This window comes from Pocillopora damicornis, chromosome 1, assembly GCF_964200805.1.
Source record: "Pocillopora damicornis chromosome 1, jaPocDami1.2, whole genome shotgun sequence".
Lineage (NCBI taxonomy): Eukaryota > Metazoa > Cnidaria > Anthozoa > Scleractinia > Pocilloporidae > Pocillopora > Pocillopora damicornis.
Genome location: NC_142670.1, coordinates 31,218,895 through 31,231,371, shown reverse-complemented (window position 1 = coordinate 31,231,371; position 12,477 = coordinate 31,218,895). Strand labels below are relative to the sequence as shown.

At 39.5% G+C, this 12,477-nt stretch overlaps 1 protein-coding gene across 1 annotated transcript; it reads right to left on the bottom strand.

Moving 5' to 3' along the window:
• Positions 1-2,445: 2,445 nt before the first annotated feature.
• LOC149053290 (uncharacterized) lies at positions 2,446-5,334 on the bottom strand. Its single transcript, XM_089182724.1, has 5 exons — positions 4,944-5,334; positions 4,329-4,364; positions 4,055-4,171; positions 3,038-3,133; positions 2,446-2,756 (listed from the first exon to the last, which is right to left on the bottom strand). The coding sequence occupies exons 1-5, from the start codon at positions 5,332-5,334 to the stop codon at positions 2,488-2,490; spliced, it is 909 nt and encodes a 302-aa protein (XP_089038850.1). The 3' UTR covers positions 2,446-2,487.
• Positions 5,335-12,477: the final 7,143 nt, after the last annotated feature.

Below are 12,477 nucleotides of genomic sequence, written 5' to 3'. Positions count from 1 at the left end.
AGCCTGGTACCGAACTGATCCCTCGCGCAAAATAAATTGGGTGGAGAAAGATTTACTTTTTAAAAAGTGTGACGTGATCCGAGATATCAGTTAGATGAAACAGGATAAAAAAAAACTTGCGTTAGAAAAGTATTAAACCTTCGCCAGTCGGTTGCCGGCGCTTGCGCTCATCTCCGCTAACCAAGAAGTTGGAAAAGACTATGGCTAGTTCTTTCTTAAAAAAAAAAATAATAATAAAACAAAAAAAAAGCACAACATTCGGGATGTCTGAGTTAAGTTTACGGTAACTCACTCGGTTGAACGGTTTATGCATTGTGCATCGCATACCTTTCACTAGGAAAGAAGGAGCAACACAGGGTCGTTTCGCTGAACAAGGGTATGCAACTCAATCTTTAATTTTATGTTTAATGACATTAAGACCCAGAGATGTTGTTTATGTATTCCACTTCATTGCTATGAAGCAAGTTCCCAGCTACATCCCAGCTATATTTGTACGCTGTGTTACTGTCGCTCCCACTACAAACAATCGCCACAACAACAACAACATAGTTTTCATCATCATCAGCGTCATCAACTATAACGACATCGACATTATAAATGGTCAAAGGAGATTCGAATAAAAATAATCATCAAAGGCAACGTTATTGCATTACACCACAACAGCGGATTGGCCTTTTTACGCGTACGCGTACTGTATCGCAAACAAAGTAAAAGTGATAGCCACTTACGGACTATATCATGATAGTGGATTTTCGTAAACCTTGCCCTGTTTTTATTCAAGCAATGTGAGAGTATCTTACTCGCACTATCAGTGCACTTAATTAAGTTTGATTGGATTTCATATCTTTTATGTTGGTCTTTCAATGATCGTGTAAAACTTTATCCAATTGCTATGGAAGGAATTTTCTACTCCATACTAATATTGTGTAGAATCTCATTATTGTTGCTACGCAAACAAAAAATTTATGACCGCTTATGTCTCCGCTGGGCTAAAAAGACAATTCCCGTCACGGAAGGAATCATGTAGTCTCCGACAGGACACTAGGCTCGATTACCAACCGCTGTTTGAGAAAAGCTCAAAGTTCTCCTCGAACCGACATTATGGCAATGAACAGCAATTAACTCTCATAATTAGGTCAATTCACCAAACTAATTCTCTGAACAAAGGAGGTAAGTTTTTATAGAAACTGTGGTGCTGCATTAGTGGGGCAGGGAGGAGGAGGGCATAACAAGTTTATTTGGTTTTATCAACTGAGTTGAAAGTGTAAATTGGCCACCAGAAAGAGTTTCAAAGCTAACGTTTCGAGCATCAGCCCTTCGACAGAGCAAAACTGAAGGTTTGAGATGGGAAGCAGCGGGCTTTCAGCTGCGGGAATTCACATGGAAAATTTGAGGCTGAATCAACTGACAAAAACAAAAGAAAGGAAATACTGAGTGGAAATTAAACAGAGACATGTTGAAATTCGAATGACTCATGTACGTTATAACAGAGGTGCGCTCTGGTAACAGCGTTTGTGTAATGAATCAGCATCGCTGGTTTTTCGAATGATTCAACTTCAAGTTTTGATAATTTCAAGAAATATAAACAACGTTGTAACGTTAGATTTGGGGGCCATTCAAGAAATAGTCGTAAAAGAAGACGTCTACTAAACTACATGAAAATGCAATCTTACCTCGTCGTATCATCGAAAGAGTACGCGCCGTTTCACCATAATATCAGCGGCCGTAATTTAAATCCCATTTAAAGCCAAATCGTATTTGTTATTCTGAGTCAAACTTCCAGTCCTCTAGGAGATTTTGTACGTTTTCTTTAAATATCTGAGGAAGCGAGTAATGTGAGGTCGTCTCCGACTCTAAGAACAATTGGAGGTCGCTCAGTTTCCAGAAAGTCAACAAGCTGTTGTTGAAAAAGCCAATCAAAATGCCCAGTTGGAATCCAGCCAGGAGTGGCGTGGCACGATTAAGCGGTACAGACTGGTTGTAGCATCGGACAGTGAAGGAGATATTTTGTCTTTTAGAGGTCTGCTGTTGAGTAATATTTTATTTTTGGGATATTTTAACAGCAAAGAAAACAAAGTTCAGAGAATAATTGCACCCAACGAGATCGTCTCTGCGGATACTGTACGTTTTTCTTGGGAAGATCTATCAACGTAAGACAGAAGGGTGTGGTTAGGGTGGCTTTTAATCTCTCAGCAGGATTGTAGATCTATATGAAACCCAGACGTAATTTTTTTTTTAACTCTAACAAGGCCTGAGGTGGCTATTTCTTCTGGCGACTTCTTTCCCCGTTTTTTCTTGATCCACATCTTAATAAACCGGGCTTATCTTATTTAGCATGCAATATTTCTTGATTTTGAAGGGAAGAAAAAACCCAAGTAATTCTACATATCAGTTTCATAACAGAGTTTATTTACTTTAAACTCAGGAAAGAGACAAGGTATTTTTATTTCAAACTTAGCCACTGAAAACAGTAGAGTTTTGCTCTGGTCAGAGGGTTATAACCATGATCAAAAAGTTGCAGTAAATAAACAGGAACAAAAAATCAAATGCCGGAAGTGAATGGAAAATGAAGAGGGTGATCGCTGACAAGCCGATGAAAGCAGCTTTGTAGGCTCGCTTCCTCCTGGTACAAGTGCGGAGCATTTCTTCTGCCAACTCGGGTGTCCAGTCTTTTGTAGGACTCAAATTATCTTTAACTTTTTCGAGTTTCTTGGGTTCACTAGTTTCGACGATGTGGGAGTGCTGTAGAGGAAAGTCTGTTGAGAGAGAGGAGGGAAAGATTTAGAAACTGAAAAACAGGCTCTATTTTACATTTTCAGGCAACATTGTTAACCCTGAATGGCAGTTGTCGTATTGCAAAGCGCAATTTAGATAGCATGCTGAGCTAATAGAAGTGGTGAGGGGGGGGGGGGAGGGGGGGAAGGGGGGAAGGGGGGAAGGGGGGGAAGGGGGAAGAGAGCTTTGACCCTTGACCCTTGTATCATGAATATAACACAATCAACATAAGCAACTGAGGAGATATTTACTCCTCACTAACCTTCCTCAGCATCAATGTACTCCTCATCCTCAGGCTCAACAACATTATCCACAGGATAAGTAGCTCGGTTTGTAACTAGAGTTTCACCTTTCTTTCCTATAAAATAAAATGATACAACAAGAAAATCTCAATTCAGATTTGTAGAATGCGTCTTGGTATTTGCGCAAAAGCTTAATACAACTACAAATCATAGCCAATAAAATATCAAAAGAGCCACCCGTGAGAGACGCCAAACGCGGCATAACACGCGCGATTCAGTTAAATGCACTAGCTTCCAAAGCCAATTATCACAGCATGAAATTATAAATTTACGAATCTGTAAATGTGCCGTAAAGTAAGCGAGGAGATCCTCTTTACGCGTCTTTATGAACTTCTTTACACTTTCGTAAAGATTGTCTTTACGCATTGAACACGATAGTACGTAAAGATCAGGGAGAAACTAAAAACGCTATCTTTACGTGCCTTTTAAAAAGTCGTATAGAGGATATTTACGATATTTTACAGCGACCGTATTATTATTATTACTATTAAAGACGTGTAAAGTGTTAAAAGCGAAACTGGTCAAAATACCACGGTAATTCTACGGAAAATGGATGAGCAATAATTATTTCACTTCTTTGAGTATTTCTCCAAATAGAAAGTGCTTGATTATATCCATCTTATTCCTTATCCTTTACGAACATTCAATATCCTTTACGCAGTCTTTACGCTTTCTCCGCATTTACGTATCTTTACGGAACGCGGAGCTTGTCCGTAAAGAAGAGGCTTTATATTTACGTTCTTTACGCAAGAGATAAAGATGCGTAAATTTGCGATTTCATGCTGTGATTGTAACAATACAAAACTGCATGAATTCAGAAGTGCATCCGACACCGCTTTTGTTATCCTATATTATCATAGTTGTACCCTTCCAATAAAAAAAATGGCGCCGAAGCCACGTGCGACGTATACTCTCACACTAAATTGCAAATGAACTATTTGTAACAGAGTATTGCGTCTAAAATTGATGGAACTCACTTTGCCTCGCATTTCTCATCTTTTCGATGTACGATCTTCCATTGGAGACTTTGTCCTCAATTGCTTCACACAAAGCTTTAAGTAAGGGGACTACTACTTTCCCTTCGTTTTCCAAATCTGCAAAGCAAGCATTTCATTTTGTATCTATCCAGACGCTGTATGTTATCAATTACAAATGAAACCGACCATAAGCAGCTCACAGTTTCCTCTTCCTCTCCCCCATTCCGCCCTTTCTCCACTTAATCCAGGCTTTCAAAACTATTGTCTCATTCACACTCCTCTTTCTCTCTGTGTTTTATATCTTTACACACTGCAATCAAAAGAATCTCAAATAGCTGTGTTACTAGTTTTAGGGATGAGTTACTTAACAAAAACTTCCCCACTGAAGGATATCATTTTCTTACATCGAGCAGCATATGCCTCTTTTCCTATCAATAGAACGTAAGCTTAGTCGAGAGGGCATAAGCTCCTGTTTTCTTAATCCTGAGCCAACCTAATAACTCAGATTGAGTGCATGAACGTTCGGTTTCAGAATCATTCAAGACTGCAGTTTTAATTTGGAACAACTAAGCTGTTCTTTCCGTCTGCCAGGGCCTGTAATTTCGACTTTTAAACAGTCGCATTTTCACGTCATTGATTTAGTCAGCCAAATAATTGTGCGACGATCAATTATCGCATAAAGAATAAAAACACCCTTTTTTTAAACCACTGAAAATCGTAAGGTAGCAATCAAGTAAGTCCTGCATTACAAATTGCCTATGACGTCACTATTTCGACGTAAAATAATTATTCATTGCAAAGGTAAGGGAATCATGAATTTCGGAACCACAATATCTCACCAAATGATAAACGTTCAAAATCGGCCAGCAGTAACAAATCTTCTACGTACCACAACATCTTATGGATCCGTGAAGATGCTCATACAAAGGGAAATATTTTGACTGCAGAGCATGCATCAAATACCAATACGTGTGAGGGTCTTTTTGCTCCACAACAGCGAGTAGCTCCGTCACTTTTCTCTCCATAGTTGTAAACAGGTAATTGTTGAAAATTCTTTCGTGATCTTGCGTGTCGAACTTGTGATGCGCCCTCATAAATCGCACGATATAGAACAATTGATCTTCGTTTCGAATCATCTCTGGGAATCGAATCAAAAACTCATCCAGGCCTTCTCGAGAAATTTGAAGGTATTTTTCGATGCGTTTCGACGCTCCTGGACTAAACTGGTTTTCGTCGTGCAGGAATCGTTCGCAATCCTCCAGGTTAAAATGATTCGGCATGGCTTAGTACGATTGTCTTTACTCCAGTGTTCTACAGTTGTGCTATCTGCTTTTCGCAGAAGTTCCCACTTGCGTTGCTGAGAATTCCGCACACGCTGGTTCAGTAATCTAGATCTTGGACTGTATACTTTCTCTTGATTCAGGCTTTATTGACGACAATTCAGCATTACACGTTCCGTTCTGCGATCTATCTACTCTATTACAATCTAATCCTAGGGTTACGAAAATGTCACATTTATTAGCTCAGGAAATCCACACCCGGATTCCGTGTCAGATTTAAGATTCACTTACGTTCTACAACGATTCGTGGGCACTAATTTCCTATTCCCTTTAGATTCTCTTCTAAAGGTACTACTAGGTATACTTTCTCTTGATTCAGGCTTTATTAACTACAATTCAGCATTACACGTTCCGTACTGAGATCTATCCACTCTATGATAATCTAATCCTAGGGTTACAAAAATGTTGCATTTATTAGTTAAGGAATTCCACACCCAGATACGTAATTCCGCGTCGGATTCAAGATTCGCTCAAGTTCTACAACCATCCGTGGACACTTATCGGCTATTCTTGACAATCATGTTGCTAAGTCAAAACAATGCCACGCAACGACTTTCGCTGTAATTATGTATTCAGCTTTGTCAGAAAAATTCCCAAACAAATACCTTAAACGACCATAACTTCCGCAATACCAAAATCAGCGGCCGTAATTTAAATTCTATTTAAAGCAAAATCGCATTTGTTATTCTGAGTCAAACTTCCAGTCCTCCAGGAGATTTTTTACGTTTTCTTTAAATGTCTGAGGACACGAGTAATGTGAGGTCTTTTCCGACTCTAAGAACAATTGCAGGTCGCTCAGTTTCCAGAAAGTCAACAAGCTGTTGTTGAAAAAGCCAATCAAAATGGCCAGTTGGAATCCAGCCAGGAGAAGCGTGACAAGATTAAGCGGTACAGGCTGGTTGTAATATCGGACAGTGAAGGAGATATGCTGTCTGAAAACACCATTTTAGAGGTCTGCTGTTGAGTAATACTTTATTTTCGTGATATTTTAACAGAAGAGTGTAGATCCATATGAAACCCACACGTAATTTTTTTTAACCCTGGCAAGGCCTGAGGTGGCTATTACTTCTGACGACCTCTTTCCTCGTTTTTTCTGGATCCACATCTTAATACACCGGGCCGTTACAAAACAGGGCACGACGTGATGCGTGATAGCATTGAGGGAAAAAAAAGGGAAAGGAGGCCTGGAACTGACGGCTACGCAATCCATACTTCCTCTGTGGGAAGTGAATAGTGAAAAGTATAACTGACAATGAGAAAGGATCGGTAAAATTCTATGGAGCGTCAAAACTATAATTCTCCGACCCCCCCAGACAACAAATGATTACCGGTCCGCCCGGGCTAATCTTATTTAGCATGTAATATTTCTTAATTTGAAGGGAAAGAACACAAGTAATTCAAAATATCAGTTTTATAACAGAGTTTATTTACTTTAAACTCAGGAAAGATACAAGGTATTTTTATTTCAAACTTCGCCACTTTGGTTATATGAGACATTTTCATTAGTTTCACGGCAATTTTGAAAACAGTACAGTTTTGCTTTGATCAAAGGGTTATAACCATGATCAAAAAGTTGCAGTAAATAAACAGGAACAAAAAATTAGATGCCGGAAATGAACGGAAAATGAAGAGGGTGATCGCTGACAAGCCAATGAAAGCAGCTTTTTAGGCTCGTTTCCTCCTGGTACGAGTGCGTAGCATCTGTTCCAGTGTCCAGTTTTTTGTAGAATTCAAACTATCTTTAACTTTTTCGAGTTTCTTTGATTCACTAGTTTCGACGATGTGGGAGTGCTGTGGAGGAAAGTCTGTTGAGAGAGAAGAGGGAAAGATTTAGAAACTGAAAAACAGGCTCTATTTATATTTTCAGGTGTGTTCAGGTGTGTTTCAGGTTTCAGGTGTGTAGTGTTTGTTCCTGTTTGGATAAATACTTTGGCTATTATAGAATCTTTATTCTATTGATTAGCACACCTTTGACCGCAGTCATGTGATTATGCTAATATATCAATGTGTGTAATTAACTTCATGGCATTCTAATAAAGCAGTTGTGTAGAGCACTTGATCTGTGCACGCTTTATTCTATTTTAGTACATGACGAACCCCAATACGCAACAACTGGCGACGAGGATGGCCACTCTTGGAACGATTGAGTTCTTTAACCCCAGTTCAGAAGACTGGAACGCATACTACGAACGTTTCGATCAATACGTGATCACGAACGAAATCAAAGAAGAAAAGAAGATCATGGCCACGTTCCTGACCTCAATAGGCAGCAAGACCTACAACGTCTTGAGAGATTTAATAACCCCGGTGAAGCCATCTTATTTATAAGTTTAACACAACGTCAAAAGTCGTCAGCCTATGATTTAAATCTGGCTCGAGCGATTTTATAAAGGCAATGGAACTCTTTTAGCCTAACGTATAGTTTGACCATCTCAACGAAACTGTCTCTTTATTTCAAAAAGAAGAATAACTAAACCATGTTTATGCTTAGGATGCAGTGTTTTCACGTGCGCTGTATTTTTTTCTTTTCTCGCTAACGTCATACTCGCCTAGCTATAGTTACGTGGAAATATATATATGTGTTATCTGAGGATTCTTTGTCGGTCACACAAATGTTATTTCTAGCTAATTTGGAAATTCACAACATACTATTTCGCTGGTTCAGAAATATTCACTCTAACGATGAGGACGGTCATAGAAAAAGGTTTCATTTTGATGTACATCAGTCTGAGAGAACACTGCATCGCAGTCACTCAACTTAAGGTAACAGTAATCATCTCTGGGAATCGAATCAAAAACTCGTCCAGGCCTTCTCGAGAAATTTGAAGGTATTTTTCGATGCGTTTTGACGCTCCTGGACTAAACTGGTTTTCGTCGTGCAGGAATCGTTCGCAATCCTCCAGGTTGAAATGATTCAGCATGGCTTAGTACGATTGTCTTTACTTCAGTGTTATACAGTTGTGCTATCTGCTTTTCGCAGAAGTTCCCACTTGCGTTGCTGAGAATTCCGCACACGCTGGTTCAGTAATCTAGATCTTGGACTGTATACTTTCTCTTGATTCAGGCTTTATTGACGACAATTCAGCATTACACGTTCCGTTCTGCGATCTATCTACTCTATAACGATCTAATCCTAGGGTTACGAAAATGTCACATTTATTAGCTCAGGAAATCCACACCCGGATTCCGTGTCGGATTTAAGATTCACTTAAGTTCTACAACGATTCGTGGGCACTGATTTCCTGTTAAACATGGCTTTTCTTGACTATCATGCTGCTAAGTTTCTTCCGGCTTAAAAGCCCTGCAAATACCTAGTTTCATACATCACTGCTCGCAAAACTCACTTGATTACCCTATGCCGCTCCCAATTAAATGTTACTTCTGATATTGTGATTCTCTTCTAAAGGTGAGAGCAATTGTTCGCCGGTATTTTGGATTGATTTCCCCAGGCCTATAACCCCATTCTGTTCTAAAACAAAGCCGTAGTCTCGGAATAATGTTACTTGTGCTTTAACGGTAACGAAATTACAACTCACTAAATACACAATTAAATTCATAATAAATCTAGGAAATCCATTTTGCGTGGAAACATTTCACAACACTGCTACGCAACGACTTTTGCTGTAGTTATGTAGTCAGCTTTGCTAGTGAAAAATGCCCAAACAATTACCTTAAACGACCATAACTTGCGCAATACCAAAATAGGAAATCTACCAAACACGAAGTCGTGGGAACGGCCTCTTCTGATTGGCCAGATGTTGTCAAAACAGGTCAAAGCAATTGAGCACAGGAATTGACGTTGGTGTATTACTTCTGTGGCTGAAAGCCAAGCAGTTGTGCAGAGAAGAACAGCTCAAAGCCTCGCTGGCCACAAGATCTGGAGAACCCTTTACCTCTAAAAAAAAATTGCCTTTGGATGAGTGTCAAACAAACCGCGTAAGGACAACATCCAGAGGCAGAACCTTTCCTGGATGATGACTGACTTTCCTTTGAGTTTACCCGCTGGGGCCCAGCGGGAAAATAGAAGGTCCCATTGTGAAACCTGGTCCTTTGTTAGATAAAGCGGGCTTGGGCTGAAATTCCGGAGGAGATGATGAAGAAATCATTTAAAACATGCAGGATTTCGAACGCGCTCGACACAGAAGATGATAACATCTATACCGATGACATGCCTGAACTAGCCAACGATGAGACGGCCTGGGACGACAAGTGTGAGACCGATAGCAAAGAAGAAGAAGAGGAATAAACACTTCATTCTTGAAGTTATCACTAGACAATAGGGCTGCTTTAGGAGTCACCACTTAAATAAAAGTCATTGACCAACAATGATTTAGCGTAAAACTAATAATTTGTGTTCGTTGATGATCGCTCGGCTGATAGCCGAATAAACATTCGATTTACGGTATTTGTGCGTATTTCAGCTTATCATGATATAATGCATGGTAGTCTCCTACATTTATTCCGAGACCATGGCTTTGTAATAGAATAGAATTGGGTTATAGGCTTAGGGAAATCAATCCAAAATACCGGCGAACAATTGTTCTGACCTTTAGAAGAGAATCACAATATCAGACGACTCAACAAAAATGATCAACCATACAGGAATAAGAAAAAAGTCTATATCAGTTTTATTCGCTGCGTTCTATACAAGAGATGCATGCATGGTGATCGATGGAATTTTCAGCTATTTAATCAACGAGAAACATGACTCAAATAATGACTGTAATAATCAATCGCAAAATGTTAAAAAACTGTTGGCAGTAATTGGTGATTCCTGTTTGATTTAAGACATTGTCTTTGGTAATAAGCAATTCACGTGGTGTCTTGCTTCACTCTTTTGTAGATATAAAAGATCTATGAAAAACATGATCCAGATGCCTGTTTCCAGCCTCCATGTTGGCGGTTTTCATCCGTTGAAGCTGACCATAAAAGTTTACGTATCTCCTCCTGAAAATGAAACGATGACAGCTTGGATCAATGTCAGTATCTGAATAGCTGCGCACCTACCCCTCTCCTGACCCAAAATTAGCCCTGACTTGTTATCAGTTGATAGTTGTTTGGTTAGGGTAGGGGTTGAGGTAGGGGGGGGGCGCAGTTGCGTAGATACTGACATTGATCGGACAATAATTTCAATAAAAAGGGTTTTAATTTTAAGCTGAGTTATTCATTGCAAGTTTGAGTAGGTTGATTGACGCCCCTTAGGGCTCTTGAGTCACAGTTTGAGAATATTTGATCAATAATTTCTTATTTGACCATTTCCCCAAAATGGCTCTTCAGGGCCAATCGTGATAAGCAAAAGCAACAAACATTACAAATAACATAAGTTCTTCTCGAATTCCTCGAGGTTTCGCAACATTGTAAATTTAGCCTGTAAATTCTTTGGTATAGTTACGATCTTCACATTCTTTCCACCTCAGTAACCGTTTGGAATACCTTGACGTCAGAGCACTTCTAGTTTCCAGTTCCCTGAAAAAAGCGTTCTAAGTTATTCTAAAAGTTTTGTTAGCGACGAACTTCCAATTTCCCAGACCTATATTTCCCACCACCTGTACGAACCCTGTAGAGGGTTGATAAACTGGAAACTTCTAACCAGTCATTTTAGTGATGCTGTTCGTGAAGGGGGGTGGAATAAACCATGGAAATGATTTTTACTTATATTTATACCTTGTGAGCTCACAATAATTTGGAAAGATGACTTAAATAAAGAATTACCTTAAGGTCTTCATTGTCTTGGCTCAAGTTCACCGTCCCTTCAGAGGACTGTCCGGTTGCCATAAAAATTTGAAGAAATTTAGAAATCGCATTTGTTATTATTAGTAGTCAAACTTCCAGTCCTCCAGGAGATTATTTTTTTACGTATTCTTTAAATATCTGAGGACGCGAGTAATTTGAGGTCTTCTCCGACTCTAAGAACAATTGGAGGTCGCTCAGTTTCCAGAAAATCAACAAGCTGTTGTTGAAAAAGCCAATCAAAATGCCCAGTTGGAATCCAGCCAGGAGTGGCGTGCCAAGAATAAGCGGTACAGACTGGTTGTAACATCGGACAGTGAAGGAGATATTTCGTTTGAAAACACCTTTTTAGAGATCTGCTTTTGCATAATGTTTTATTTTAGTGATATTTTCACAACAATGAAAACAAAGTTCAGAGAACAATTGTACCCAACGAGATAGTCTCTACGGGGATATTGTCCCAACCCCCCCCCCCCTCCCTCCACCGACAAGAATTGATGTAAACTCCGAGCACTTCGGAGTAAGTGATATTTTTAATGAACCTTCGGATTGTTTTCAAGTTAAAGGATTTTAAATTACAATTTTATGAAAAACTAAGGTAGTTCTCTTATTTCAGTGTGCATCCTCGCACGCCTGCCAGTCGCTGGCGCCGCTTGCTGAAACTAAAACGAAAAAAAAAAAGCTCTTTCAAGATAATCATTGGCTTATTTTTCACCCCGCCACTATTCTTAGCAATAGAAGTCGCCATTTTGTTTATTTATTACTCCCCAAAAACTATCAAATGCACTCAAAAGCCTAAAATTGAAAAAAGGTTTTCAGGAATCGACCAATCGAGCGAGCGAGTGCCATTCTCCACATCATATCTACAACTTGCTCTTGGGAATGCGCGCAATTTACGAGTTTAAAAAAGAAAGGATATAAAAGCTTAAAATCGAAAAAAGGTTTACAGGAAACGACCAATCGAGCGACAGAGTGCCATTCTCCACACCATATCTACAACTCACTCTTGCACATGCGCGAAATTCACGAGTTAAAAAAGGAAAGGAGGCCTGGAACTGACGGCTACGCAATTCATACTTCCTCCGTGGGAAGTGGATAGTGAAAAGTATGACTGACAATAAGAAAGGATCGGTAGAATACTATCAATGGAGTGACAAAAATTTAATTCTCCAAACCCCCTCCTACTCCCCCCTCCCCCCCCCCCTCCCGTACCTCAAACTCAGGAAAGGTACAAGGTATTTCTATTTCAAACTTAACAACTAGGTCTTGATCTAGGGACTAGAATCGCTTGGTCATGATGCAGTACCTCTAGCAAAACTCCAGTAAATCATTATTCATCATTACAGCTTTTCC